Source organism: Doryrhamphus excisus, linkage group LG21, assembly GCF_037039965.1.
Source record: "Doryrhamphus excisus strain RoL-2023G ecotype Guam linkage group LG21, RoL_Dexc_Guam_v1.1, whole genome shotgun sequence".
Lineage (NCBI taxonomy): Eukaryota > Metazoa > Chordata > Actinopteri > Syngnathiformes > Syngnathidae > Doryrhamphus > Doryrhamphus excisus.
The window spans coordinates 7,380,666-7,408,078 of NC_136377.1; the positions used below are offsets into that span (position 1 = coordinate 7,380,666).

A 27,413-nucleotide genomic window follows, 5' to 3' on the forward strand; every position below is an offset into this window, starting at 1 on the left:
ACGTGTTGTGTTCCAGAGTTTCTGACCGTTCCGGGTGGCCATGAATGCACCAGGGGGTGTGGGTGTGTCTTGGTGAGGGAACCAGGAAGTTACTGTTGTTGGTGTCTTAGTGTCTTAGTGGCGTTGTTACGGCCGACAGTAGCCATTGTTTTGCAATACAAATCTCGTTATCGACCACAGTCGTGTTATTTCCACTTACACGATATAAAGAGAATGACAATGACAGCGTATGTACCAATGTATCATTACCATAGCAACCCATGCAGCTTGATCAGTATGCTACAAATCACATGATCTGATCTGACACACATGCAATAGAGCATACAGATCATTCTCAGGACTACTTTCATTACATGACACTTGTTGTCCTGAAAACCCAGGGTCCAAGTCCTGTATTGTGGATCCACACACAAACAAACAGAGTGATGAAAGCATGAGAACAAAGCCCTAAGAAGTGATTCACGGGCAGGATGCATTATTAATAATACACTTGCATCAGCTGCACTCTACTTGAGTCCATCAAAGTGTGCTGTCATGTGGGGCGCTCCTCTGCAGCAGCCATCCTGCCAATAGGGGTTTGGTCCCCCTATTGTTTGGGGTCTCTCATAATCACTTTTTATGTAAAGAGATCAAATACGGCCCCAAATGCTGCATTTTAGCTTCTTGTTTTATGATGCCGATAAAGGATGTTTTCTTAAGAAACCACCAGGTGGTGCCAATTGACTACTCCATAAGCACGACAGAGCTTTTCTTCATGTCACTCACACACACCCGTGCATGCAGCCACAGCTTAAAAACCCTAAGTAAGCATACTTTTTCTAAAGTGGACGTGCATGTACTGTTTTTAAGGGTCATATTGGTAATGGTAATGGTTTAATTTCATTTGAACATGCATCAGATTGCAATTGAATGCATCCCATAATTCCACATGTCCAAAAGGAGTAGGAAGAAGCAAAGCTTATTAAATATTACCTCTCCATCTGGTACTTTTACAATCAGTAACTGTTACATTTGTTCACTTCCTGCTTTCCATAATACACTTTGGTTTTTTTTTGGGTTTTTATTTCAAATATATTCTTAAGCAGAAATCCCTGATACATTTGTTTTTACATCCTGTGTAATGTCTTAAATGCAGGCGAGACATCATACGCTGAGGTGCTGCAGTACTGTCTTCATGCTGATGGTGCTTGCCGCTGGAGTCCTTCCATAGAGAGGAAAAGCCAGTGATTTTGGATCAGCTTTAACAAAACAAGATGGAGGATTTATACAGCCAAGCTCACCAGAAGGTAAGACCATAAATATTTTTTTTCAGTTTATAAACCCACCTCACCAACCGTTTCTATTACAATAACTCAACACGCATAATCAATGCAACAATTTTATTGCAAAATTTCACAGCTATGTGCAATTCCCTTATGAAAAGTACATGTTTGGATATGATGCAGACCTCCCCGTGCCCCCCCCCCCCCCTTTTAACTATGATTCATTTTTTGTCTGCACACACAACTGAAGAATAACATAGATACCAAACAACTAACATACTGTATGCAGGAGAATCTGATTGAACTTTGTAACACTTTTTTTTGACAACATACATATTAGTAGAAAATGTTTATGACGTATAGGTGTGTACTAAAATTAATAGTAGAAATTGTAAAAAAAAATAGCGGTATGCTTGATTTGGTCCTGTTTGTTTAACATGTGTAAAGTGTGGGTCTCCTAATCAGTAATCCTGATTGAGAAGAATATGATGAATGGGTTGTTTACAGGGTGGATGTCCAAAGTCCAGCACACGAGCCATTTTGTATTTTTGTATTGGTCCATGACATATAGAAATGAAATTAAACATAAAATTATTGAGAAACTAGAACACAAAACTAATATGAATGCTGTTTTTATTTAAATATACTGTATTTAACTGTTTGACACATGACTTACACTGAATAACTTTTATCGTGTTTAATAAGCACAATTTGAGGATATCAAAGTAGCCCATGCAGCCGTCCATTTTTCTGGGTTGAAAGACCTTGTGTTGCAGCTAATGTAAGGTTTTTTTTTGTGTGGAATTTGAACCAAAAAAGAAACACAGAAATAAAAATGATGTACTTCTCTTTTTGGCATTTTCTGATATAAAAAGTAGTGTAAATATATGGGAGGAATGACAATATAGGCCATGGAGTTTCCCAAATAAGAATTGTAGCTTCTTCCCGGGAACTCGCATTAGCTAAAATACATAATTCCTCGGTTTTCGTTTAACATTTTCACCCAAGTTTTTCGCACAATATACGAAGTGCCTTATACATTGCTGACTCCCTGTCCATGCATGTTTCATTAAGAGTGCAAAATCACCCGTCATGGGGGCCAAAGAAAGTTACAAATGCCAGAAACACTATTGAATTGGATCTTTTATCCATTTTTTTCATTGTTTTATGCATGTAAATCAGTTTTGTATGTAAAATGTAAAATTTGGTTATACCTTTGAGTGTCTGGAACTGATTACAGTAATCCCTCCGATTACTCTGAATGTGCTAATTGAATTTTTGCCAAGTACACTTCCTAGAATAAATACAATATTTTCATCGTTGGCATGATAAACCTGTTTCCAACCTTCTAAATACAGTTTTTAACATTATTAGAGCCCTCTAGACATGAAGTAACACCCATGTAGTCTTGTATTACCCAATATAATAGACATAAGGAGGAGAAAATAAGCCACTTAAGACATAAATAAGGTTTCTGTTTGTGTGTGTTGCTGTAAATGTGATATGGCTGCAACAGTAGCCCGTGTTTTTACGAGGGATTATTATGTCTGTTGTGAAATAATTCAAACTTGTAATAAAATCCTGTTGTTCCAGTGATCAAGTCTGGTGTTATTGACACAGAGTGATCAGTGTAGGATACTACATGTTATTAACACTGTCTTCTGAATGCCTTGTTCCTTGCAATGTTTATGTATTATGACTATTATTTATTCATGAATATATTTTTGTTAAATTGTGATAGTGAATCATAAAGTGGCGAAGGGCAGCTGCAATTGGATTTACATTGTTTCCTATGGGAAGATTTGCCTCTGCTTTCATACATTTACTGTATTAGGATAAATTTGACATTGAAGTGTCCACGGGCCACAAATGGCCGACCTTTAGACATCCTGTCTGTCCATAAATTGATGAAAAACATGACTAATGCCAGTTAATTGGATGCCTGACTGATGAATGATGAAAATAACTTCTTCTTCATAATGAGTGAAACTATAAACATTGATTTATGACATGTTTCTGCGTCCCAACCCTCAGTTTGGGAAACCTTGCTTTAGTGTGTGATCCCACCAACAACAGGCTGAGACGAATGTGGCAAGAGTACAGGACAACATGTATTAGAGTACAGGTGCTGTGGCGTAAAAAGTCTCTCTTGTGTGGGTTGACAAATGCGTCAACATTGTCCTTGAATGTTCTTGGGTGCTTGTTCGTTTTTTTTTTTCTTCCTATGAAAACGACTGAGAAGCTGCGTTAAAGAGAAGTCACATTAGAACAAATAGAACAGTTGGACAGGCCTCGGTGAGAACATCGATCACAACATAGAGAGAAAAAAAACAAACACAAGTAGCTCCATTGACATTTTGACTTAAAAATGCAGTCAATGCATTATTTTTTCTCTCCATTTTTTTTAACATAAAGTACAATTTATTTCCATGAAATAAATAAGTAGCATAAATAAACAATAAATACCTTCCACCCTTGGATTATTCTACGTCAGTCCATTACATAAGTCTATTATACTGTCATTTCAAATAGTGTAACCAGCGGAAATTACAAAATATATATCTTTATACCCTTTTTTTCATAATTTATGTACAGAAATAATTTGATTTACACCCCCAACTCCCTTTTTGTTATTTTTTTTGTAATTGATGTCATCTATCAAAAATGCTCAGGGTGTATTTTTTCAGGTTATGTTTTTGCGTTATATAGCTATTATACATAACATTATACACATTTACAAATGTGGTGCTTTTTTCCAAGCAAATGAAAAAAACAAACATGAAGTGAGATGTTCAGTGATAAGGCTTGTACATCTGTTGTTGAATGGAACGTATGTTTTATGTGACTTTTTGTCATCTTGGGTGGGCAACTTGCAGCACGTGGGCCGTAAAGGTCCACCAGAGCATTTAACCTGGGTCCCTCAAGGGAAAATCAACCCACAATTCTTCATAATGACTAATAAAAGTGATGGTTGCATTGCCATTTTTGTTCCCACAATTGCATGAAATCGGCTTTGGAATGTTGGATTAGCACAAATTCTTCTGTGAACTGCAGCTTTCTTACATGTCGGAGGACATGCACCCTAAGGAGGATAAGCGGTAGAGAAAATGGATGGTATGTTGCACCTTTTTTGTGTAGCATCTTGCATCAACACAATGTATGATATCTACTAAAACTCTACCCTGATGAGCTGTGTATAAAGAAAGAATGAGTGAAGAATGAAACCCTGAAGGACACCCAGTCAATAAAATAAAAACAAAATAAAGAATGTATTCTTTTGGCCTCGAAAGATGCATGCAATAAATATAAACCAGTGTGATAGTAAAATATATACAGTGTCTGTACAGTCATCATCATTGTCATAGCTTTGACTACATGTAAAAATGTGACTTTAGTTGTGCTATTAGAAGACTTTCCTTCAGGGATGGGTGTAATAAATTCACTGCTAAAAAAAAATGGAGTGCAATACTTGGTGGCAACCAGCAGAGGCGCTATTGACTCCGTCTCAACTAAATAAGTCGCATGATGCCAGCCAAACTCCCTTGGGCAGCGTTATTCTGCTCAACACAACACTGGAATGGAATTAGGAGTTGAGAACATTCAGAGAGAGTCTCCCGTCCCCTTTAAAAAAAAAAAAAATTCTAATAATTTATTCCCCCATAATTGATAGAGGAAACAACTCAAACGGCCATCCATAATAAAAGTGCTCCACACTATTTGACATAAACTCCTGTACATAAACAGCGGGTCATTTCTATTTGTCAGGGTGCAAAAAACAAAGAAACGAGGCATTGGCACAGTGAAGATTAACACACACAGGAATAATTCTAATCAGTCTTTATCGATCTTTTTCATGCCGGTTAAATGTAATGCTACAAGATTTGCGATGTCTGTCACACCCAAAACAAATAAATCCAATGACGATGTTAATAATAATAATAATAATAAGAGTCAAAAAAAAAAAACAACAACAAATCCCACAATGTAAAGAGCGTGCCGGTGATAAGGCTGGATGCACGCTCTTACAGATAGAGATAGGACACCCAGTAGACCAGGTTGAAGAGACCGAATGCGGTGGGGAAGAAGATGCGCGCGTACGAGTCAATCTTAGCGATGCGGATGTGCAAGCGGCCGTGTCGCCACGCCCCCGAGCGGCAGTCCTCGAAGCAGCAGAAGAAGCTGGTGCAGTCCTTGCCGTCCAGACACTCGTAGCCGTACTCCTCGTCACGCTCCTGCATGTGCGTGGCGTTGTTCATCTGGATGGCCGTGGCCGAGCGCGGGCGGATGTCCACCGTGGGCGTCTGCTTGAAAAAAGCACAGTCAGTCTGCAGCACCCGGCGCCGATTTACAAGTGTGCACTTCACAGGGACCTCATTTGATATTGAGCCATTAGTCAGCAAAATGTAATTAGCACCTTCCCCTTGCATAATGAAGCCTTTTAATGCCAAGAACACACAAATAGAGCGATAATGACCCCCTCTGTGCTTGTAATTAGCAAGGCCAATAGTGACAATGGGTCAGTCTCCATGGAGACCTTTAATGCACACTTGCACACAATATCATTTGGACTAATATTTTCTAGCACAATATAATGTCGGTTAACAGCTATTTAAAAGTAACTGCTGTAAGACTCCGACAAGATGCCTCAAGACTATGCCATGACTCGGCAAAAAAAAGTCTAAAGCTCAACCTGGAAATTTCCTCAAATAGTGGCCTCCCCTTTTATAGAAACGGTCTCTAATATACCTGCCCGATGGGTCATGACGCTATTATACGCAAAGGGACAGCTAATCGCTAGCTCAGATGCTAACCAAAACAGTAGAATTCAGTGTGGAACCTAACAAGCTTTAATCTATTATAAACAACGTCCATTCGCAGAATTAATGGTGTGAATAGGATTCTGTTCTGCGATTATTACAGTTGTAAATGTGGCACTGTCTGCATCCATTTTAACCTAAATTATTGATATATTACCTGTCTATAGCTTTTGTTTCTCTGGAATCTATTTATGTATTTTTTTATACTTTTTTGAAATTTCACAATCCTTATGCGAGACATGAACACATGTTTTTTCTATTTTCTGTGGGTTTTAAAGTAAAAAAAAACAGAAACATTACTGCTTGTATGGGACATACTGTACATATTCCAATAAAGTCGTCTGAAAAAACCTCCAAAAAGCATGAACACTCCATTTTCATACAATGCGGCATGCATATTAAATAAGCTACAAAATTATTATTACTATTATTATTATTAACATACCGATTGTACTACATCACTGACATATTGACACTAAGCCAGAACACGCGTCTAGCTTCATCTCACCTCAGACACCACAAGGTAATGCGTCATTTTTCAAGGTGCCACATGGACAAAATACCACAAGTATTACATGTTACCATGAATGTACCTGTTACTATATGGTCACAGCATGCATATAAAACAGTGTTGGAGATTTTGGGGAGGGTTTTAATCGCGGTCTGTGTAGACGGAATAGGTATATCCCATTATGTGCACTACTGAGCTGTCTCTTTTTACCAATTTTTATATCTTTAAAACACAGAATAGAGAGACATGTGTCCGTGTCTCATATAAGGATTGTGGATGATGGGTAACATTTGTTTCCAGTGCTCGTTTATCATTTATATATATTAGTTTAACCAAGTATTATTTCATGTTGGTAGCGACTGCCAATGGGATGTACAATGTGCCAGTCCTGCCTCTTGTTTTGTTATGCTAATTAAGTCTGCATGTACAATTAGATGTCTAATTGTAGCCCCTATATGAGGAAATAGCACCATTCATTCAACAGGAAGAAGATTAGTATTGAAATATACCATTTCTCTTTTTTTGGGGCAAATTTAAATTCTAGCAGTTTGTCAGCAATGGAAGCATCATTGACCTTGCTGATAAAGTTAAGTGTCAGGATGCTTTGCCTTTCCAAATAAGAAAAGTTTGACACACTTTTAAGAATGTGACATCAGTGCCGTGTAAAATGTGTTGTGTCTTTTTGTTGTGATAAAACAAAAGACGCACTATAACCTGTGAATGATTTCCAGGACTGATAGGGTTCTTAATTACAGTACTTACAGTATGTCTACATGAGGCCATGCTTACAGCAAAATAAGAGCGTTGCTTGTTGTTAGAACATAGTAGCATAATCTGCTGTTAGCATGCATCCTTAAACAAGCTTAAAATACGTGACTTAACAGTTCATTCCCTACGGCCTCATTTAGCCCAGCACTTGAGCGCAAACCCGCTGTCCCTTTTGAAAACGACACATAACCCCAACCAACCAAACAACATACGTGTCGCTTTCAGCACTTTGTCAAATGTTCTTTTTATGTCCGAATGAGCGGCCAGTATGTTGAATTAATGAGGGCATTTAGCCGAAGCAGGTTATGACTCAGTTCTCAAAGGGGATTGGTTGCACTGGAGGCAGCGCAGTGAGTGGAAGCTCAAGCAGAAGGAGCATTAGCAGCGTCCCGCTCACGCCGGGCTGTGCTGGGGTGGTGTTAGCAAAACGAGAAACAAAAAAAAAATAAAAAAACCCAAAACAAAAGGAACAACACGGTGACATTGCCAACTTTAACTGACTGAAAAGTAGACAACCTCGAAAACATGGTGGCTGGATGATTTCATCCTACGTTGATGGAAATGCTCCATTATGGTTTGTACACTTTATGGACAAAGGTTTTGAATGCTGGACCATTAGACCAAAAAGGACACATCTGCTGATTGCGTATTTGCATTGCATCTCTAAATCATAGGTTCTTGAGTCCTGCTTAGGATGGAGGAATTAAAGTATCTATTAATTCATCAGTCTACATTCCTATACGATGCGACCAAAATAATCTAAGAGGGTATTGGAGTAGAGCCACGATTCTACATGAAGGGTTTACTGTTACCTCAACAGGTTGCATTTAATTTAAAAGACATTTAATTTGCCTCTTGGATGCCTCCTCTGTAAATGAGAATGGGTGAATCATGAGATCGGCAAATAGATTGATACACCGGTCGCTTCATCTTGTTGTGCAGAACAGAGATTTCAAATTGCAGGTAGTGTCAAAAGCGTTTGGTTACTGCTGTAAAATATACTTTGGGGATTTGATGTCCTCCGTCTGAGGTGAGACACTAGGTCATCCAAGAGGGCCACTGCTTATCAACATCCCGAGAGTCTGACGAGGGGTCTACTTTGGTGCAAAGTCTGGATCGTTGAGAAAAATGAACTTTTACGGGTGTGATCATTAAGAGGTGTGATCCAAAACCATTGTCCATATGATGTCTGTCAGAATCAGTGTTGTCGCTCCTGTCTCGGTCTTACAGGCGTACCTGATGTTGGCATGTTACAAGCACCTCTAATTAGAGTCAACACACTGCAGGGGTTGTCTGTTTCAGTCTGTTAAGGCTCTGCTGACTCTGTAGGAAGTGTCAGGTTGAGAAGCCCAACAAACACAGAGGTAAAGTTTCACTGGCAGGACGAGGGAGAAAGGGGGGTGGGTGGGGGGTAGGAAGTTTTCGCAGCAGCTCGCTGTGGTTAATAAGAGTGAAACAGGACAGAGGGAGCCAGAACCATTCCACGCTGGGCCTGGACTGCTATGTTCCACAGGGTTCAGGATCAGTGGGATGTTTATTTGAATTGTAAACCAAACAAAAAGCTTGAGTATGTCTGGCTGGCTGCCTCCGCACTGTGCACAGCAGACAACACCGTTTTAATGTTGTTTTTCTCAAACCTGTTTAGTAAATGAGGAGGTGTACAATAAAAAAAAGGCAGGGAACTGAAAGGAGGCATATTTTGCTGTAGAACAGACAGTAAAGCAAGTGAGGTGCTTAAGGGCTCAGAAGAGCCAAAAAATGCAGCAGACGCATGCAGTCAGACACAGGCAATATTATACCTTGGAGGAAAAGAGCCGGAGGAGCTTTTGTCCGGACAGGAAACAAAGAATGTGAGGTATTGAATAAGAGAATTAACAGCAACAAACAGAAAAAAAAACAAGACGTCAATAACAAGAATTTAAATGAAAACAAAACAAGATAATGCATGAAAATTACAAGTTGTACACCTAAATCAGAATGGAAAGAGTTGGAGATACTGTAGAGCGACATACAATATGAGAACACATGGGAAGGGGGAGGGGGGTGTATGGTGACTTATACAGTACATTGCTGTAGAAATACTACACAAATACTCTGTCGCTTTGCCACAGCACAGTACAGTACAGTACAGTACATTTAGCACATTTCATCCATTCAGAGAATGACGGACTGTTGCAGCTAAATTGAGACTGTGGAGTGTAATACTGTAGTAATGGAGGGTAGGGGGGTCAGCTCGTATTAGAATCTCTGTTTATTTTTGTCATTTCCAGCCATGTATCCTCAAATTTGGTGATTCTGCAGGTACTATTTAATCGTTCTTTGTAGTACTTGCTTTTAGTAATGGAAAAGTGTCACTCATGGGTTGTTGAGCCAAGTCGGTACCATGCCGTGGCAAAAAGGGGCAGACCATCTGAAAAATGGTCTCTTCTTATCAAACATGTGCTATTCTCATAGTTTTATTACTATCATATAAATTGATTATTCATCGAATAATCAGTAAAAGTAATGCAGTACTTTATCTTTAAAGCCAACCCCTTGGTAGGGGGATACTAACTAGGCTGCATGATGTTGTGATGGACTGAAGATGAGGGTCATGTGACCTGGGTCTAAATTACACGTGTAACAGATGTGTGGGGGGGATTTGGTGACTGTTTGAGCTTAAGGCCTCTCTGGTTGAGTAAGTCGAGGTGACAGTGATCGGGAAGATGCTCCCTTAGGGATGCTAAGCAGAGTTTTTTCCTGAGGATTAACTTCACTATAATACTCAAGCAGTGGGTCAGTGAGTATATCAATGAACTTTCACCTATATAACGAATACTAGGAAACGGCTTGGAAAAACACACAGGAACTATAAGACAAGACAAGCTTATATATTGTTTTTAAGGAACTCACCGGGTTTTTCTTCTTCTTGTCCTTTTTGGCACTGGGTTTTCGGTTGCTTACAAAGTAGTGCAACGTGCCGTATTCTATTAGCGCAGCAAAGACGAAGATGAAGCAGACGGACACAAACAGGTCCATGGCGGTCACGTAAGAGACTTTAGGGAGGGACTTCCGGGCTATGGTACTCAGCGTGGTCATGGTCAGCACAGTGGTGATGCCTGATATTGATTGACACAATGAACAAAGAAGAACATCTTACGATTGATGTACTAATACATACACCTCACTGTTATGTACAATAATGCTTTGAACATGCAATACTGGACTTATGTGCAATAATTCATTCATCCAAGTGCAATACTACATTTTGTTTACTGAAATTCCACATTTGGTTACTGCAATTCTACATCTTGTTACTGTATAGGTTATTGTTTTTGACTGCAATTCTACAGTTTGTTACTGTATAGGCTATTGTCTTTGATGTACATATATTTACACTTATTTTGAACAGCGCTTTTATATTTATATCGTTATTCCTTGTTTTATTTTTATCCTTTTCCTTATTCTTATGTTTGCCTTCTACAAAATGCACCGTTGTATGCAATACAATGACAATATTGGCGATTCTGATTCTGATACTTGGTAACTGCTGAAAGCTACAAGTGAGGGTTAGAAACTTTCACCACAACAGTGCAGGAAAATTGAATATCCCATAGTTAAACTTCACTCCCTGGTATAGAGGACTACCCTTTACTTTGTGTATATAAACTCTTTGAGCGGTGTCCCAGTGCACTTTTTAAGTCAACAGTCAGAAATGTAGCATTTCCCAGTTTTCTGTAATGCACCCTAAATGCAGTAACATTTAAGTGCAGTTGTAAACCTTAATTGTACAAAAAAAAAGTCAGGATCACGACTAATAAATCCCTTACAACCCGACATAATAGAAATGAACTTTAAAACATTAATTTACAAGGAAGTCAGTGCAATGCAATGTAGAAATATTGCAACAACAAAAAACACAGGATTAACGGTGGCTGTTTAATTATGAGCCCTTAACAGTTTGATCCCAAGAGTGCGGTGCGAGCAGCTGTTTTCCACTCCCGTGATCCATATGCTTTATGGTTCATCTGCCATTGACCACCAACACTGACACTATATCCCAATAAACACCATCTGGCAACTTTCCTCCCTGTATGTCTCTAATGGCGTGGTGATAGCACATCGACGTGTTCCTATGATCTCTGATACTGCGCTCCAAATAGAAGTAAACAAAAACAACCTTTGTGTAAACAAGGAGGTTTGAGTGGGAGCTGACTTGAGTCTTTATTTGGTGCGGACTAAAAGACATCCGTGTGCCTCAAGATTAATATTTAGCATTGTGAGTGAATTGGTTTATTTCTGGGTGGCATTGAAGGATTAAGAATGATGTCATCTGCATTAATCCACTCCCTAACCACCTGGCTGCTTGTACTGCCTGTATAATCTTTCAAAAAGGAAATTAAGATATTTGTTTTTTTTTGGTGTAATTTTAGCAAGGGGATTTGACGGTGTTAGCATTTCCACCGCAAATCGTCGGCGGGAGCTCAAGAACAACATCTATTTTTAGAGCTTAATGGCAGACAGAGTAATGACAACAGTGAGGTTGGAGGAGGGCGGATTGTTTTACATTAAGCTACACTGGCTAATGATCACATTGCGCAAGAGTCCAGGTCAAGATTTCTAGCCTTTTGCGTCCAAAAGAAAGCTGACAAGGAGAAAAGTACAGATGAACTCCCAGGGATGTCCCCTGGGGGTTAAATAAGTTCAAAGCCTGACATGTTTTGTTGATATTTAAACTTTTGCTCTCGTTTTTTTTTTTTTAGTTCAGTATCCTTTTTCCTTGAAGCAGCAACGTCTATTATTATTACTATTGTGCTGAGGCGGCATTCCAGCATCTTTGCAGCTGCACTACATAATGACTGTCTCATTAAGGCATGCGAGAAAACATGCGCCAGGCGAGGGTTTTCTAATCAAGATGGACTAGATTCCTAAGCCGGTCTCAGAGGGAAAGAAGAGGCGGAGGAAAGATGGGAGAAGGAAAAAAAGAGGACACCAAAGTAGACTTCTGTTTAATATGAGGTCATGCCACCACCGCAGACTTTTCACATGAATAACGAGGATAACCGTTCATGGATCCAAAGTGGTAATGTGTTTCATAGATTTTGCCTTAGCTTGTTGTTTACCTAGTGATGTCCTGGCTGGCACTGCATCCTTGTTGATCCAGAATGAGACCCAAGAGAGAACAACAATCAGAGTGCAAGGGATGTAGGTCTGGATGGTGAAGTAGCCCATTCTCCTGCTCAGGTCAAAGAAGACCGTCAGGACCACATAGTCTCCTAGAAAAAGAAGCAAAGATGGATAAATATATCAGTTTCATTTGATAAAACAATGTGGTTCCGCCCTGAAAAGATACCGCATTACACTACAATCAGTCTATTAAATGTTGTTTTATCACGCTGTAATCAAACAGCTGTCAACGGCAAAGACTAAACAAGTTAAAGCAATGAATCCGCAATGCTGTGTAGTTGTTAAAGGAACCTTGTGTTTCACTCTGGTGAAAAGTGAGCTAAGAGTCTTGATTGAGCGCATGTAAACACCCTTGTCACCAGTCCCACAGTCCCAGTTCCCAGGTTGAATGTCAAACCCTGTTTACACCAAACATGAAAAGCTTGGAACGTACTCTTTCCAAATGTTGTCAAGGCTGCCAAAATAACTAATTTGTACCACATTGCTGATCCGTGCGGTACGTTGCTGCCCACACACCACATGCTAGAAACCAGATCAGGGTGTTTTGTTCCAAATTGGACGATCATGAACTGAACTGTATCAGTTCAGTAGGAGTCACAGTGGTACCCAATTTGGATGTCCGGCTGTGTCAAAGGTCAAGTTAGCACCGCGGATACAAGCAAGATGGTTCTATCTTGGACTGCTCTGAATATCTAAATTAGGGAAGTTCTTCTGCATGCCTGAATAGATATTTTTAATTATGGGCTTTACTCTGACAAACCAAAAGGCTAATTTCTAGCCAGTTCAATTGACAGAGATGCTGAAAATTATTTGCAGAAATAATGGAAATAAGAGGTTTTTTATTTGGACAAATGTATTCTACAGGAATTATTATGCAACAGAATGGGGGACAAGGTCAACCAGGCACTGCAAGGTCGTAAGAACAGAGGCAGGGTGGTGGCAGGAATGTCTGTGTCGCAAACTGGAGAGTGTTAGCCAATATTCCAAACGTATTCCGGCTATCCCCTTCCAGCTTTGTCAGTGTATTAGTGCTTTATCAGACTTCCAGTGTGTACCTGTCTGTGTCTGTCTGATTCCCTGAGTTAAATGGCAGCTCAGTGTCGGCCGCCAGCTCAGTCACTCGTCTGCTAATTGATTAACATCAAACTGTTAACAGTGTCTGAAACCTCCGCTGGCCCCTCGCTATGGCTTGTAACCTGCAGGGCACAAGCATCCTCTGTCTCAGCTATATTTGTGTGTGTGTGTGTGTGTGTGTTCAGTGGCTGGCGGCGCTTTGCAATAGACTGGCTGCAGCTGGGCTACAAACAGCTGGCTAATAATTTTCCTCATGAGAAAGGGCGCACCGCAGTTTATCGCGAAGCAGCCGACATCTGTGTGTTTCCGCGCTAATGAGCGACAGACAAAAGGAAGGAGACCGTTTGTGTTTATTATTTTCGCCCGCCATCGGATGCCAGCGAGTCCTTGTAGCATCTGGAAGCGGACCAAGTGTGCAGAAGCTGTCCCAGCATTCACCGCTGCTCACTCAGCCATTAAAGGTATCATTTGATGAAGTGTAGTGACCCCTGCAGCATAGCCATTAACTATTCATATCAGCATGTGTGCTTTCTGCTGATGCACGCTGGTGTGTGGCAGGACTCAAGGGTCCTTCAGAGTTCCCTCTTTACTAGCATTACATTAGAACCAAAGCTGGTTAATACATACGGAGTATCCCAGCAGCACAAAGCTGACTCCTAGTAACAATGGTGTTTCCAACAACGGCTGACTGAGAGGACCGTGCCTCCATACGCTCGCCTTCATCCAGTCACCAATTTCATTACAGGCCGCTTGCACTTGCAAAGAGGACATTTTGTGGAGGCGTTATCGACTCGTGCCCTCTGCTGTGGCAAGCTGATGTATAAGTATCAGCCTGCTTGCCATTATAGCCAGCAGGATAATGCATTAGTTGGTTAATCACTTCCTGAATGCACTTAAAACTGAATGGATTCAAAACTCACTGGCTGGGTGCGGATGATATTTTGCCAGTTTTTGGTTCTCTAAAGAAATTGATTGTTCTTGCGGATAGTCCTACACGCAACAAAAATACGTATAAATGCAACACTGTTTTGCTCCCATTTTTCATGAGCTGAACTCAAAGACAAACTATTTGTTTTTGCACTATTTGTACACAGGAAGTTCTTCTAAAAAATAGCCATGGTGGTGTCGTAGATTTATCATACAAAATGCTGTGGTTTTCCACTTCCAAAATGAATATAGCGTATTTTCTGGACTATAAGTCGTGCAAGGCCGAAAAAAATTACATTTTTTGCGGGTAATTCATTTTACAAACTACTTGACCAAAACAGACATTACGTCCTCTTGGAAGGCAAGTTCTAGCAATAAAATAATAGAGAACAGGCTGGATAGGTGTAAGATATGCTAACACAATGGTTATTCAGCTACACAAAAAATAAACATGAACAGAAAAGGTGTCCAGTGTTCATGTAACATAAACACTTTTTTTCATTTATAAGTCGCTCTGGAGTATAAGTCGCAGGAACAGCCAACCTATGAAAAAAATTGTGACTTATAGTCAAAGAAAATACGGTACATTGAAAATAAATATAAACATTATTTGTGTACAGCATTTTTGGTTAATTATAGTTTCAGTTGTGCTTACTCAATCTTCACAAGGCCTAGACCGTAATGAACAATTCTCAGAATCGAACTCCCCCTCGTATCCGTGGTTGAATTTGCACTCAGTTGACCAACAATGAACAAAATGAAGCAGTCGTGTGTGATGCTCTGATCTCACAGCCTTTCCCATGTATACAACACCGCCCACATCTTCAGCTGCATCTCTATCTGGCTCATAATCATCCAATCTAAAGTGTTAATTTCTCCACAAAGCCTCCACATTGGAGTGCACGTGTCCTCTGACTTTTTAATGACCGCTGATAATAAAATTCACTAATTACATTGCTTTAAGTCAATTACTTTCTATCTACACCCTCGGCCATCTCTGTGTGGAGTTTGCATGTTCTCCCCGTGCATGTGTGGGTTTTCTCCGGGTACTCCGGTTTCCTCCCACATTCCAAAAACATGCTAGGTTAATTGGCGACTCCAAATTGTCCATAGGTATGAATGTGAGTGTGAATGGTTGTTTGTCTATATGTGCCCTGTCCTGGCTGGCCACCAGTGCAGTGTGTACCCCGCCGCTCGCCTGAAGACAGCCCTTGTGAAGATGAGCGGTAGAAAATGAATGAATGAATGAACTTTCTATCTATAAAGGAACTAAATTTGCTGACCCAAACTGTGCGCACACAAAAAAAATACAGACACCAGCACAAACATACTATTTTTTTTTATTGAAGAGCCCAGATTTACTACAAGCTGATGTAATCTATAGAAAGCAATAAAAAACTTGGCGGCCGTGATCATTCATCAGAAATCAGCGCTTTATTGTTGGAAGCCTCCGAGGCAACACATTTACCAGAATCAGAGCCAGGGTGGTAGGAAGGAACAATAACTCTTCTGGACTGAATATATATATATATATAATATATAAAAAAGATTTGTTCAATTATTATACCAGAATGAAAAATGTTATCTAAGGCAGATAGCGGAATACATTAGTGTGGAACAGCCAACTGGGAATGAAACTTGGCATTGCTGACCAGAAAAAAATGGTGCCACATGAGAATATCATATCCTCATTTTGCTGACAGACAGGCTGCAAATTGGTGCAGATATGGACGGGCAGCAGACACCTCAGGCACATGCTGGCCATCCACTGTGAGGCGGCTGCGTCCTCTTGGATATAAGAGGTGACAGCGTATGCTAATGTGCAAATGTGCATGTTTGACTGAAAGACAGGAGGCTTGCTAATGGCCGCCGTCGTGCCATGGCTACTTGCCAAGGTCAACGATACTTAGCCACAATGTTGGCTCTTTTTTTTTTTTTTTTTTTGGTGACATGACAAACGACAGTGTGTTAGTGATGAAGTAGTTACCATAGCACTGGATTCTAACCCCCTCCGCAGGCTGCAGTAGCTATTTTTATACCTGCCAGTGGGTGGCATGACCATGATGTTTTGTTGTTTTTATCTTCTAACAGCACACTTCATAACATAGTGAGATTGCACGTTGTAAAGTGTATGTACAACCGTAAATTTTGACCACAATCAGATGTCTATTTGAATTTGGAAACACATTTTCCTCCCAAAAAATTGTAAAACCTTTAACTTTTCAGGCAATTCTTTGCACAAGGTACAAAGACTAAAGACAAGTTCAACATGATGTATCACACACAGGGCTCTACATTAAAAACCAAAATGACTTGCCCATGGGGAATCCTTAAGGTGAGAACTACTTGCCCGAACTTGCCCCATGTAAAATGAAAAGACTGCCATAATGATATCATGTAATTTTTTGTGGCATCACATGAGAATCTCAAATAAATAAAATAATAAAATAAATAATACTGTAGCGTTGCGTGTGTGTTGTATTCCGGGCTGTAGTTTCATGCATGGACGCTGGGGGGCAGTCATGTTCAGCTCGCGGTCTTGGAGCGGGCGTTTTGGGACCAAAGAAGAGGAACGAGAGGGAAAAAAGGAGAAGTTCGGTTGCCGTGCCCCCAGCTAGTTAGTTAAGTCTGCAACAGGCCAGTAAGTTCTTTTTCATGCTGCCTTGGAAATAAAAACCATGCAACGATAGAGGTTCATCACTTTTTGCTGTTTCCTTCAGAATTAGACGATGTTGGCAGCGACGCCATGATGGATGTTTTCGTAGTCAAACGATCGCTGATTGGTTGATCGCGAACAACGGGTGTGGGTAAAACGCGGACTGTGGATTACGGACCGCGGTCTAAATAAACGATTCTGATTGGTCCATTGCAAGGATTGCTTTGCAAATTACCACCGGAATTACGCAGTCCGTGTTTTACCAACACCCAACAAGAACCGCTTTAAAAAAAAACTCTTGGCAGTATGGCATGCCAAAGTGCACTTGCCCGACGGGAATATCACTGATTAGATTTACTTGCCCGAATTTTGTTTTAACTTGCCCCGGGCCATCGGTACATCGTTATTGTCGAGCCCTGACACATTTGAACATTTTTATCATTGCATTATAGGAAGTGTAAATACAGGGTTGCTGAACTTGACGCATCTTCATTTAACATCTGGAACTGTCATACAAGTGTACAAAAAGTAAATTAACCACTATAAAACTGAAGTGCAAGATAACCATCTTCTACAGTGACATAATTTAATAGCCTCATAATTCCTTTGTCACACACTTTGTCTGCCTCTCTCTTTCTTTTGTTGATGCACGTCACTTTGTCTCAAGCCATGAGCCTTCATCATGCAGTAGTACAGCCTTTTGAAACCAATTGGTAATAATGGACACCTAGCGGTCCAAGTAGTCCAAACAGCTGTAGTAATTTTACACTTGATCAAAATTAAGATGTGTCAGAGATCACTGCATAACACTTCAACATGTCATTATAGCTTCCACTTCACTCATTCGCATCACAATTTTCTGAAGCTAAGCATAAGCTCTAAGCGTCATAAGAAATGTAGGTTTTAGCCATAAATTAGCCACATCACTGTAGTACAAGCCCAAGGGTTCAAATCATGAAAAATAATGGTGGCTTATACACCGGAAAGGGGGGGGGGGGGGGGGAAGTGATGGAATTGTGGCAATTAAGGAAGTGGTTAGAGGATTGGTAGAGATGTGTTCAACTTTCAACTACATACTATATTGTAAGATTACATGAAACTAAAATAAAAAACTACTCACCATTAGATATGTGGCAGATTTGTAGCGTTTACGTGGATTGTATTTTTAACTGTTACGCAAGTGTTAAGATGTGACATCGAACAAAAAACGGCAAAGATGATATTGTGCCAAGAAGCCAGGACAAAGATGTTCTTGCCACTTTTGTCATAACATTGCACTAAAAGTCATCATCTATGGTTATCATCACACTTTTGCAACATTCATTCTTCTCTGTAGGACACAATTAGATAGAGAACTCTGACATCAATGTACACTTCTTCTAAAAATGGCAGTTATTTCTTTTTCACGCACACAAGGAGAGCCGCCATTCACACCTGTTCCGTAAGCGCTTCTTAAATTCGATGCTCCATCCTTCACTTTCTTGATATAGCCCCGTCTAATTTACACTTGGAATTGTACACCATCGTTTGACCTCTTATGTCTCGACAGATTGGTCTTTATGAGAGAAATAAAGACATTGAAAAGATGTATGGGCAGATGGTAAAAGAAATAGGTGAGCCTAAACGTCGCTGACTTGAAATGGATTCTTGGTTTATCGTCTCTGTAGGCACATCAGTCATATTCCATGTAGACTATTACCTTCAAACCGGTCAATTGGCAGTCTTTTTTCTACTTGAGTTGCTTTTTAAGTGTCTTATTAACCACAAAGCCATTTTTCATTGCATTACACCGAATAAATAAATATACCCTTTGTGCTTTAAGTCCACTAATTGGGGTGGAATATTAACCGTGTATTCCCCTCACAGAAACTTATAGACAGCTGTACAGATAACAGCAGACTTGCATAAAGGCAGGTTAATCCTCTTAGTAAACACAATTTGAGCTTATATGACTTGAAATTGAATTTGCAAAACTTACCGCTTATAAACGCCCCATCCTCCCCCCTTTCCAGTCCCGATATGTTATGGTATCTATGACTGGGCATTAGCATAATGTGGCGAGATAAAACATGGCACGCTCGATCTAAAGCTTTAGACAGGTAATATGCACCACTTAGGACCTGCGCATGCTGATTCTGCAGGGACTTAAGAAACACAATGACAGAAAGGTGATATAGTAAACCTTAAAAGTGGTAGACTGTGTGGTTGAATTTATTTCAAACAAGCATAAGTTACATTGAAATATTTAATGTTTCAATTCACAATTTGACACATAAGAAAACGGAGAGTTAATTAATCCTACGCCCCTCTCCGTTTCACATTGATTGCTAATACATTTGTTCACTTCCTGTATTCAACATGCACCATTTAGCAAAGAAAATGATGGTTGAGCGATATTTTGTGTATACCGGTATAGATTTGTCCATTGATACGAAAATGAATGTTATTTTAGTGGCGGCTAACCATTGTTGTCTAGCATTGCCTTAATCCTCTTGAGTCTGGAATTCACCAGACTCAAGAGCTTAACGGGTTCAGGTTTGGAACACACATACTTGGCCACTAGATCCCCCTCCATCTTCAGCTTCATGTCACAGTGTAAGTTGGAATTCACGTTTCTCTCAATGAACCGTAGCTCCCTAGTGCCGGCATAACTCATGCAGCCAGCCCCAAACTATGGCTCTTTCACCACCATGCTTGACTATAGACAATTATCTTGGTGCTACCTTGTTGGCAGCCATTTTGACAATAATGGCGGTGTATTGACTAATTTTCATTCATTCATTTTCAACCGCTTATCCTCACTAGGGTTGCGGGGGTGCTGGAGCCTATCCCAGCTGTCTTCGGGCGAGAGGCGAGGTACACCCTGGACTGGTCGCCAGACAATTCACAGTGGATAGTAAATCTATACTGGTATACAAGCTGTACACTGACTACTCTAAAACATATAAGCGTTTGTAGTATTCCTCTTTCAGTAGATGGATTGTTCATAAGCAAAAAGCACCTTTGTGAGATACAGTTGGTTTGTGGGTAAATACAATGGAAAAATATTGTATATAATTTGTCTCTTTGGTGTATAATCATCACAATATAACTATGGAGGCTAGCAAACTTCATATTCTAGTCCACATAACAGACAAACATCTCCAAAAGCAGCATCTCCGGCACAGTTGACCTCTTTTTTGTATGTTTTTTTACACCCTAAAGTCCTCCACATTACATGACCTCCATCCATGCCTAGTAGCATTCCGCCCCCCGCCAAAAACAACCTCAATATTTCCATCCGCTCGCAAAATAATTTTCATTTCTGAGGCAATGTATTTTGTGTGTGTCCTAGTTTTATCCCTCTGAAGCTCTGGTTGCAACTGCAGTCATGCCGTGTTTGGCGTCGTTAAAGCAGAGAAGAAAGACTGGAGGAAAAAAAAATACGATGAAGAGTGCAAACACTGGTTTCAATCTTTGCTTGATGATCTGTCGTTCAAATAAGAACACAAAAATGGATATCCCACATATAATGCAAAGTTAAACGGGGCTTTCATTTTCTCTGAGCATCTTTTTTTTTTTCTTTTCCACTTCCTTTTTCATGGTGTTAATTACAGGCTAGAGGGAAGAGAGGGGGATTAAAAAGTAGGACACAGGGGTAGGATCCACAAAAACAAAGGTGTGTAATCTTGTAAATCCAGTTTTGTCTACTTTCAAACTGTATTAAAAATATACCAGACCCACCTCAGAGTGTGACTCAGTTTAGGTGATGGGCAAAATAATTGACTGACATTATAATATCTATGTGGAATGATTGTGTCTGTAAACAATACATATTCTCTACTTGGTTGCAACCGAGTACTGTTTATTTGGTCTGAACTATAGCAGTCTAGGAAGAACAACAAGACATCAGCTATGTGAAGTCGAATTACATCCACACAGATGATTCTCCCCAGTACACATTTGAATGAAAACAACAGTTCACAACATTCTCCCAAAATGTGTTCCCCATACTTGATGTATATAAATGTTATAAATGTAGTCCATAGCCACCTGTACTTTATAACAAAAGCAAAACTGTACGTTTATAAATAATTATTGCACTCCCAATAATAAATATTGTATTAATAGATTCTCAACAATTGGGCTGTTCAGGTTGTCTTTGGACAGTGGTTCTCAACATAGCAAGCGAATAGCACAGACACTCATGTAGACAGGCTTCATCAGTATACTAGATTGACTCGTCTTTTTGGGGACTGTGATGCCCACATAGGAGACAACTAGGTCCTCCACGTCGGGGGTTACCAACATGAAAACCAACACACCCTGACCAGTACCTAGATTTTGACTCACACCACCCACTGGAACACAAACTGGGGATTATCAGAGCCCTGATAAACGAGTCAAGACTCAGCTCAGCTTGACAAAAATCAAATCAAATCAACTTTATTTGTAGAGCAATTTTCCTGCAAGGACATGCAACTCAAAGTGCTTTACAGAATTAAAAACAATTACCACAATTAAAAAGAAAACAATTACAAAGAAAGCCCCCCCCCCTCCATACTAGACACACACACACTCCCACCTACCCACCCACCCACACAGTAGGGACATGGACATATTCTGGACAGACAAGTCAGAGAAGAGTGACAGAGAAGGTTTGAAAGATACCTCAACCTTCAACTATACAAGACACAACCACTTTTGGTTTTCGGGTGCGTCCATGATCATTGTTACAATGGCATGGAATCCTAAAGTTGGTGATTCCACCCAACAACTGTCATTGGCTGGCAGAGGTCTTTGTATCATAACGACTGCCGTTTTGTGTCCCATAAGAGAGTGGTTGGTGTGTGCCTCTACCTTACCTGGCTTGTCTGTTGTAATTCCAGTAACGTGTTATGATCATATATTCAATTGCCTTTAGCTTGCTGCAAATTTTGAAACAGGAGTTTAAGAAAGTCACACCGTAGAAGCCAAAGCCACACACATAACAGGATACCGCCATTTTGTGGAGTTGCAAATGGTGAATTGGAAATATGCTGGGATCCACTGTATTGTGCAACATGCATGCATACATGTATTGGGAGCACTGGTGGTGTCACCCAATGGATTGTTTGGGCTTTCCTTAACTTCTCTTCTCTTAATAAACCCTGGACCAGCACCGTCTGATTAAAGAGCTGCAGCATCATTTTACGCTCATTAATTCACTGTTCTTAACACTGAATTAAAGCAACACAAGACACTTAGTGTATCATCTCATTTTTACACTTTCTGATGAGTTTCAGGATAGACTCATCACGGTAATGTCTACGCTTCTCCTAACTTTATAGCAAGGTTTTACTGTATATCTAATGCAAAGTCTAAGTAACAATAAAACAAATTATTGGTGTTTTATTGCTTTGAGCCACTTTTCTTAATTAAACCAAGCAGCCGGTGACAACCGGCTTTGTTTCTGTTGACGGGAATAATTTTTTTCTGAACAGAATCTGCGTTACTGTGGATCCCGATTCTGCTCATATGTGCACTTTTACCCATCATGGCAGAATCTGTCACTGCAAAGTCAATGACTAAATTGATAGTTTAAAGAGATAAATCAATGCTAAATTACCTTGTTACTAGGACTTGATCACCAAGATGCAAGCATTCATACAGGTTACATTGGAATACTTGCGTTACAATTCACAATTCCACATGTCTGAAAAGGAGTAGGAAGAAACTGAGCTTATTTAATCCTACCCCCCTCTCTGCTTCACATCATTTGCGAATACATTTGCTTTATCTTGCTGCAGCAGAACAGTAAATATTGTACTTGTTTAAGTATGTCTTCACGGATTAAGGTCTACATCTCCATATGCAGCAACAAGGGCCTAAAGATAGAATAAGGATGTGCTTGGTCATGCTATAAGGGGAATGCTTTTATTCCCCCTTAGTGCGTTCATGGGTTTGTTGTGCTGTTTTTCCCGAGCTTGTTCTTTTCAACCACAATGCCGCTTCCTTCCCCTCCCCTTTCGAATTTGCCCCCCCCATCAACGAATCATCTGTAAACTGTGGAGCTCCGTAATCGGGACGGGGCCACTGATGTGTCTCGGGGCTTTCTCCACTCAAGCTGAATCACACAGACGTACGCACACAGACAACAAGGGCTGCACGCCATCATGGCTTTTGGAAGGTCACTCTAAGAATAGCTTTATTCCATACATCAGGAGCAGACAAACAGGCGCATAAGAACGTGCATTATTTCATCACACGCTTATCTTAATCCATGCATACAGTATGTAAATGTACGGCCTTGTGATTCATTTGCAAATTAACCATTTTAAGTCTTGCTTAAATCAAAACATTCCACTCACTGGAACAAACAGGAACAAGAATAGCAACCAAACGAAGCAATCAGGAAAGCCTTTCTGCTCGGACAACAAAGTCTCCAGCACATCAATGTTTATTTTTTCAAGATAATTTATTCTACTAATGTGCAGAAACTATGAGTGACAGGCAAAAGAATCCTCTCCCATCAAACAGGTTGGGTAATTTGCTTTCCTTTCCAGCATTATATTATCATTATGCTTCCTGTCTGTATCGCTTATCTTTCAGCTTGTTTTCCCTGACAAACCTGAGTGTGTACAAGCAAGTGTGTGTTGGTAAATGCAGTGTACTGTATAGTCTGGCAGGTAGTGTTGATGTGAATTGACATGTTGAGGGAGCAAGCCTTTGGACACTGGCTGAGCAGGACAGACAAATATAAACAGACATCTCTTTTATTAAAAGCTAGCACTCCATCAACAGCAGCAGATGGAATGTCATCCCCCAGCGCACCTTCCGTCATAAAATCATATTACTTTTAAGCATGCCTCAATTTTGTTATCCAACAAATGAGATCACAGTTGGGATGTCGACAGGTAGCACCGTGACAACAGAGAGGGAATGGGCTCCTCTGGCTTAGTCAGATTCACATGCCTCCCTGTCTACACGCATTATTTCCAGTTGCCTTACCTCACCTATTCTAAGGTCCTAAATAGGAATACTCTTCATACTCTAATATTGGATTTTGATGCACCAATGGAAAAATTGTTGAATATTTGACATTCAACTCACAAACACATAATTTTTTTCAAACATTTCTGCAGCAGGATGTGCTTTATGGCCAGGCTGTCTATTTAACAGATGTTGCGTTCACCCAACTGGAGGCAGGTCAGAAACCCAAACCCAAAGAGGGTCTCTACCTCAGTCAAAGTTCTCTGCGCTGACAAGAGAGCAGATGGCGATTTGGCTGTCGGCGGTAATAACAAACCACATCAGAGAGAGGCACGCTACGAAGTCTTCACCGCATCTAATCCGCCTACGCAGATTGCCTTTTTCATGATGTCACTTGGAAGTGCTTTGATTTAAAAAAAAAAAAATAGGGAGAAGTTTGAAATACATGTTAAAAAAAACAGCACTTATTTCAAGTACTTTTGTTGCTCTAAATGTTATAAATGCATATCAAAACGGATGATTTACACATTTTTGTCACCATTATATTGTATTGGATTATCTAACAGGGATTGCCACTATCAACCTCTCAGCCTACACTCCAAACACAGCTTTATTGCCCCGCATAAGAGTGCTGCTCAACTCAACTAGAGTTACACACTGAAGTAGGCCCAACATTTATGTATGCATATACACTCCCTCACCAATTCGATAGCAACGCTACTTTACTCTTTGTAGCTACAGTATCTACCAAAGGGAGGAGGACATTTTAGCAATAATTGTATTATAAAGTATATTCTCAATTGTCAAAAGTTGATATTTAGTGTGAGCATTGCCTTCCTTTTCGCTTGAGAATTGGGGTCAGATGTGGAGGTGACGTACTCCATCATCTTCAACTTTAGCTTCCTCAGCAAGGCACTGGTCATCAAGCCCAGCGGTTCTCAACTGGTTTAGCTGCAAGGCCCACCACCACCCGTAAATGACAAGCAGCTACCCAAATTGCGGAAAATTTCCAGCTCAAACTCCTCAAACATCATATAAAATGATAAAACAGTGCATTTTGAATTTGACGAAGTGAAAAATAACTGTGTCAATGCCAGCACAAAATACAGCATACAGCAAAAATGCATGTGAATTATAATTTACATAGCATATAGAATAATCTGATGAATTTTCAACATCATGTGCTAGCTTGATGCTAATTTACATTGAAAATCCCATACATACGCTAGCGATTAGCATTACCAATTTTACATGGCGATTCCAAACGCCTCCAAACATGGCAATAGAATAGATAACAAGGATCACGGGTGTCCACATGTTTCCCAGCAAGCACAAGATTAAGACCCGGGATTGTTATGTTGGAAAACTCATTCCCAGGTTCCCGAGGGAGGGGATAATGTTCTGCTTCACTGCTGTTCTGCATGGAATTTTTGGTTCGCTCAATGAACCGCACAGCTCACCAGTGCTGACAGCACTCATGCAGCTCTAGACTATCGCGCAGTTATCTTGCTACTGACTTGTGTTGAGTACTGTAATTTCTAACTTTCGTGACATGTTATAAAACAACATTCAAGTATGATATGCATGGTTATTTCCAAACTTCTATGGGTCACATAAAGAATGGCTGGATCCAACCTGCGAGATATGAGTTTTACACAGGTGCCTTAGAAAATAGCAGGCCAGTGAATTGGAATTGGCTATTGCCATTGTGTTGAAATAGCTGCTCCAAGGCAGTTTAACAGAAGTTCTATCCAATCAGTCCTCCCTGCCACAGGCTTCTGTCTTTTAATTATGAAGTTGTAACAGCTTCAATCAGGGCTCCAATTGTACTCATTTGTTCTCATTTCCCTAAAACCACCTTTTATTTAGATCTGTATTTGAATTATTGCACTTTTTTTGCGTCAAAACGACCCTCCAAATAACAGAAATTGTATTTGGCATGCTTTGGAGGCATTGGCGCGCACAGTTGTTTGTCCCAGATGATGAAAATAATGACTTTTAAATGTTCATAACAGATATTACACCAGAGAATGATGACAATGTGGCTTGCCGCCTGCCCACATCAGATTAAATGTCATGGCCGTCAATACTGTCATGCAGAGTACAATCCAGCCGTCACATAGTCTACTAATAACACACACACACCATACACACATTTATCCAGTATCAGACAGTCTTTTTTTCAAACAAAAGTGCTTGCTGACTAGCTAATAGTAAATAAAGGAAAAAAGACTTGCTTAGAAGCGCTCTTACCTGAGACGGTCCTAACAATCTCCGAGGTGTTCCTCAGGCCCACAAAGGAAAACTGGTAAAGCCTCCAGGAGCGGATATCTCCAACCTCCACTGAGCTCCTCTTCCACTTGTACACAATCTCCTCCCTGGGGTAGCCATCTGTGTAGGAGAGAAACGAAGACGAGAGGCGGTGGTTGGTGGGGTTGGGGGGCGGATTAGCTGAGGCGCTAACAGCACACAACAACAAACATTTTCATCATCCCTTCCAGGAGTTCCCTCTATGGAGTTGCTCACTTCTATTCAATATAAAGCCAAAGCGCTCATGATCTGTTTTTATCACACACAAATCTAGTTACTGTAAGTCAGCGAGCTTACAAAACACTCTCATAAAAAGGCCCATTACATAACAAACTCCCGTGCATCCGATTTTCTTGTGAAATCCAAGGATAGATATAATTAAAACACAATTTGTTAGTAGTGACAATTCTCTTTAGATTTGCATGGAATACCACCCTCAGGCTGTTGGCTTCAATACAGCACATGGACATTCCCTTGGAGAAAACTTGATTAAATGGCTTTTTGGGAAAAGGGCTTTCCAGCATACGGTGTGATGCTGTTAAATGGACTGAAGCCAACCTTAGGGACCTAAGCTGGAAGCACATCTGGGAATGATGATTGATTTACTGTCACTTATGATACTTTTCTCGAGTCAAACGGGAGTTAGGAACACATACAGTGATATTTTCCTGGTGAGTGTTCCGAAGATCCAAATATCCATAGGTTTTATGCCTATTAAATGAAGGACTCCCTGTTCAATGTCAAGTCTGCTTTCTCATCTCTTGTTGCTTTTGGAGCTATTTACAAAGCCTTTTTCCCCAGAGACTTTATCCTGTGGTGCTTCTTTCTGTAAATCCATAGAGACCTCATTAGCATAACGTTACCCCGTTTCTTCTTCTTTTCCCACGTTGCCGGTAAATCTTTTTTTTTTTCCCCTAACTTGTGATGCGTTTTAAAATTTTCCTTGCTAGTATAGTGAGGGAAATTGAGTC

General features: G+C 40.2%; 1 protein-coding gene across 2 annotated transcripts in view; it reads right to left on the reverse strand.

The window, feature by feature from the left end:
* Window positions 1–1,878: 1,878 nt before the first annotated feature.
* gabrg2 (gamma-aminobutyric acid type A receptor subunit gamma2) overlaps window positions 1,879–27,413 on the reverse strand; it is a 41,949-nt gene continuing 16,414 nt past the window's right edge. Inside the window, exons 6-10 of one of the 2 annotated variants that reach the window (XM_058087221.2) lie at window positions 26,386–26,523; window positions 12,461–12,613; window positions 10,251–10,456; window positions 9,158–9,181; window positions 1,879–5,563 (exon numbers count right to left, since the gene is read on the reverse strand). In XM_058087221.2, coding sequence (XP_057943204.2) covers window positions 5,285–5,563; window positions 9,158–9,181; window positions 10,251–10,456; window positions 12,461–12,613; window positions 26,386–26,523 — 800 coding nt within the window. In that variant the 3' untranslated portion in view covers window positions 1,879–5,284. The remainder of the gene's footprint in view (window positions 5,564–9,157; window positions 9,182–10,250; window positions 10,457–12,460; window positions 12,614–26,385; window positions 26,524–27,413) is intronic. The other variant, XM_058087223.2, reaches the window with a different exon arrangement.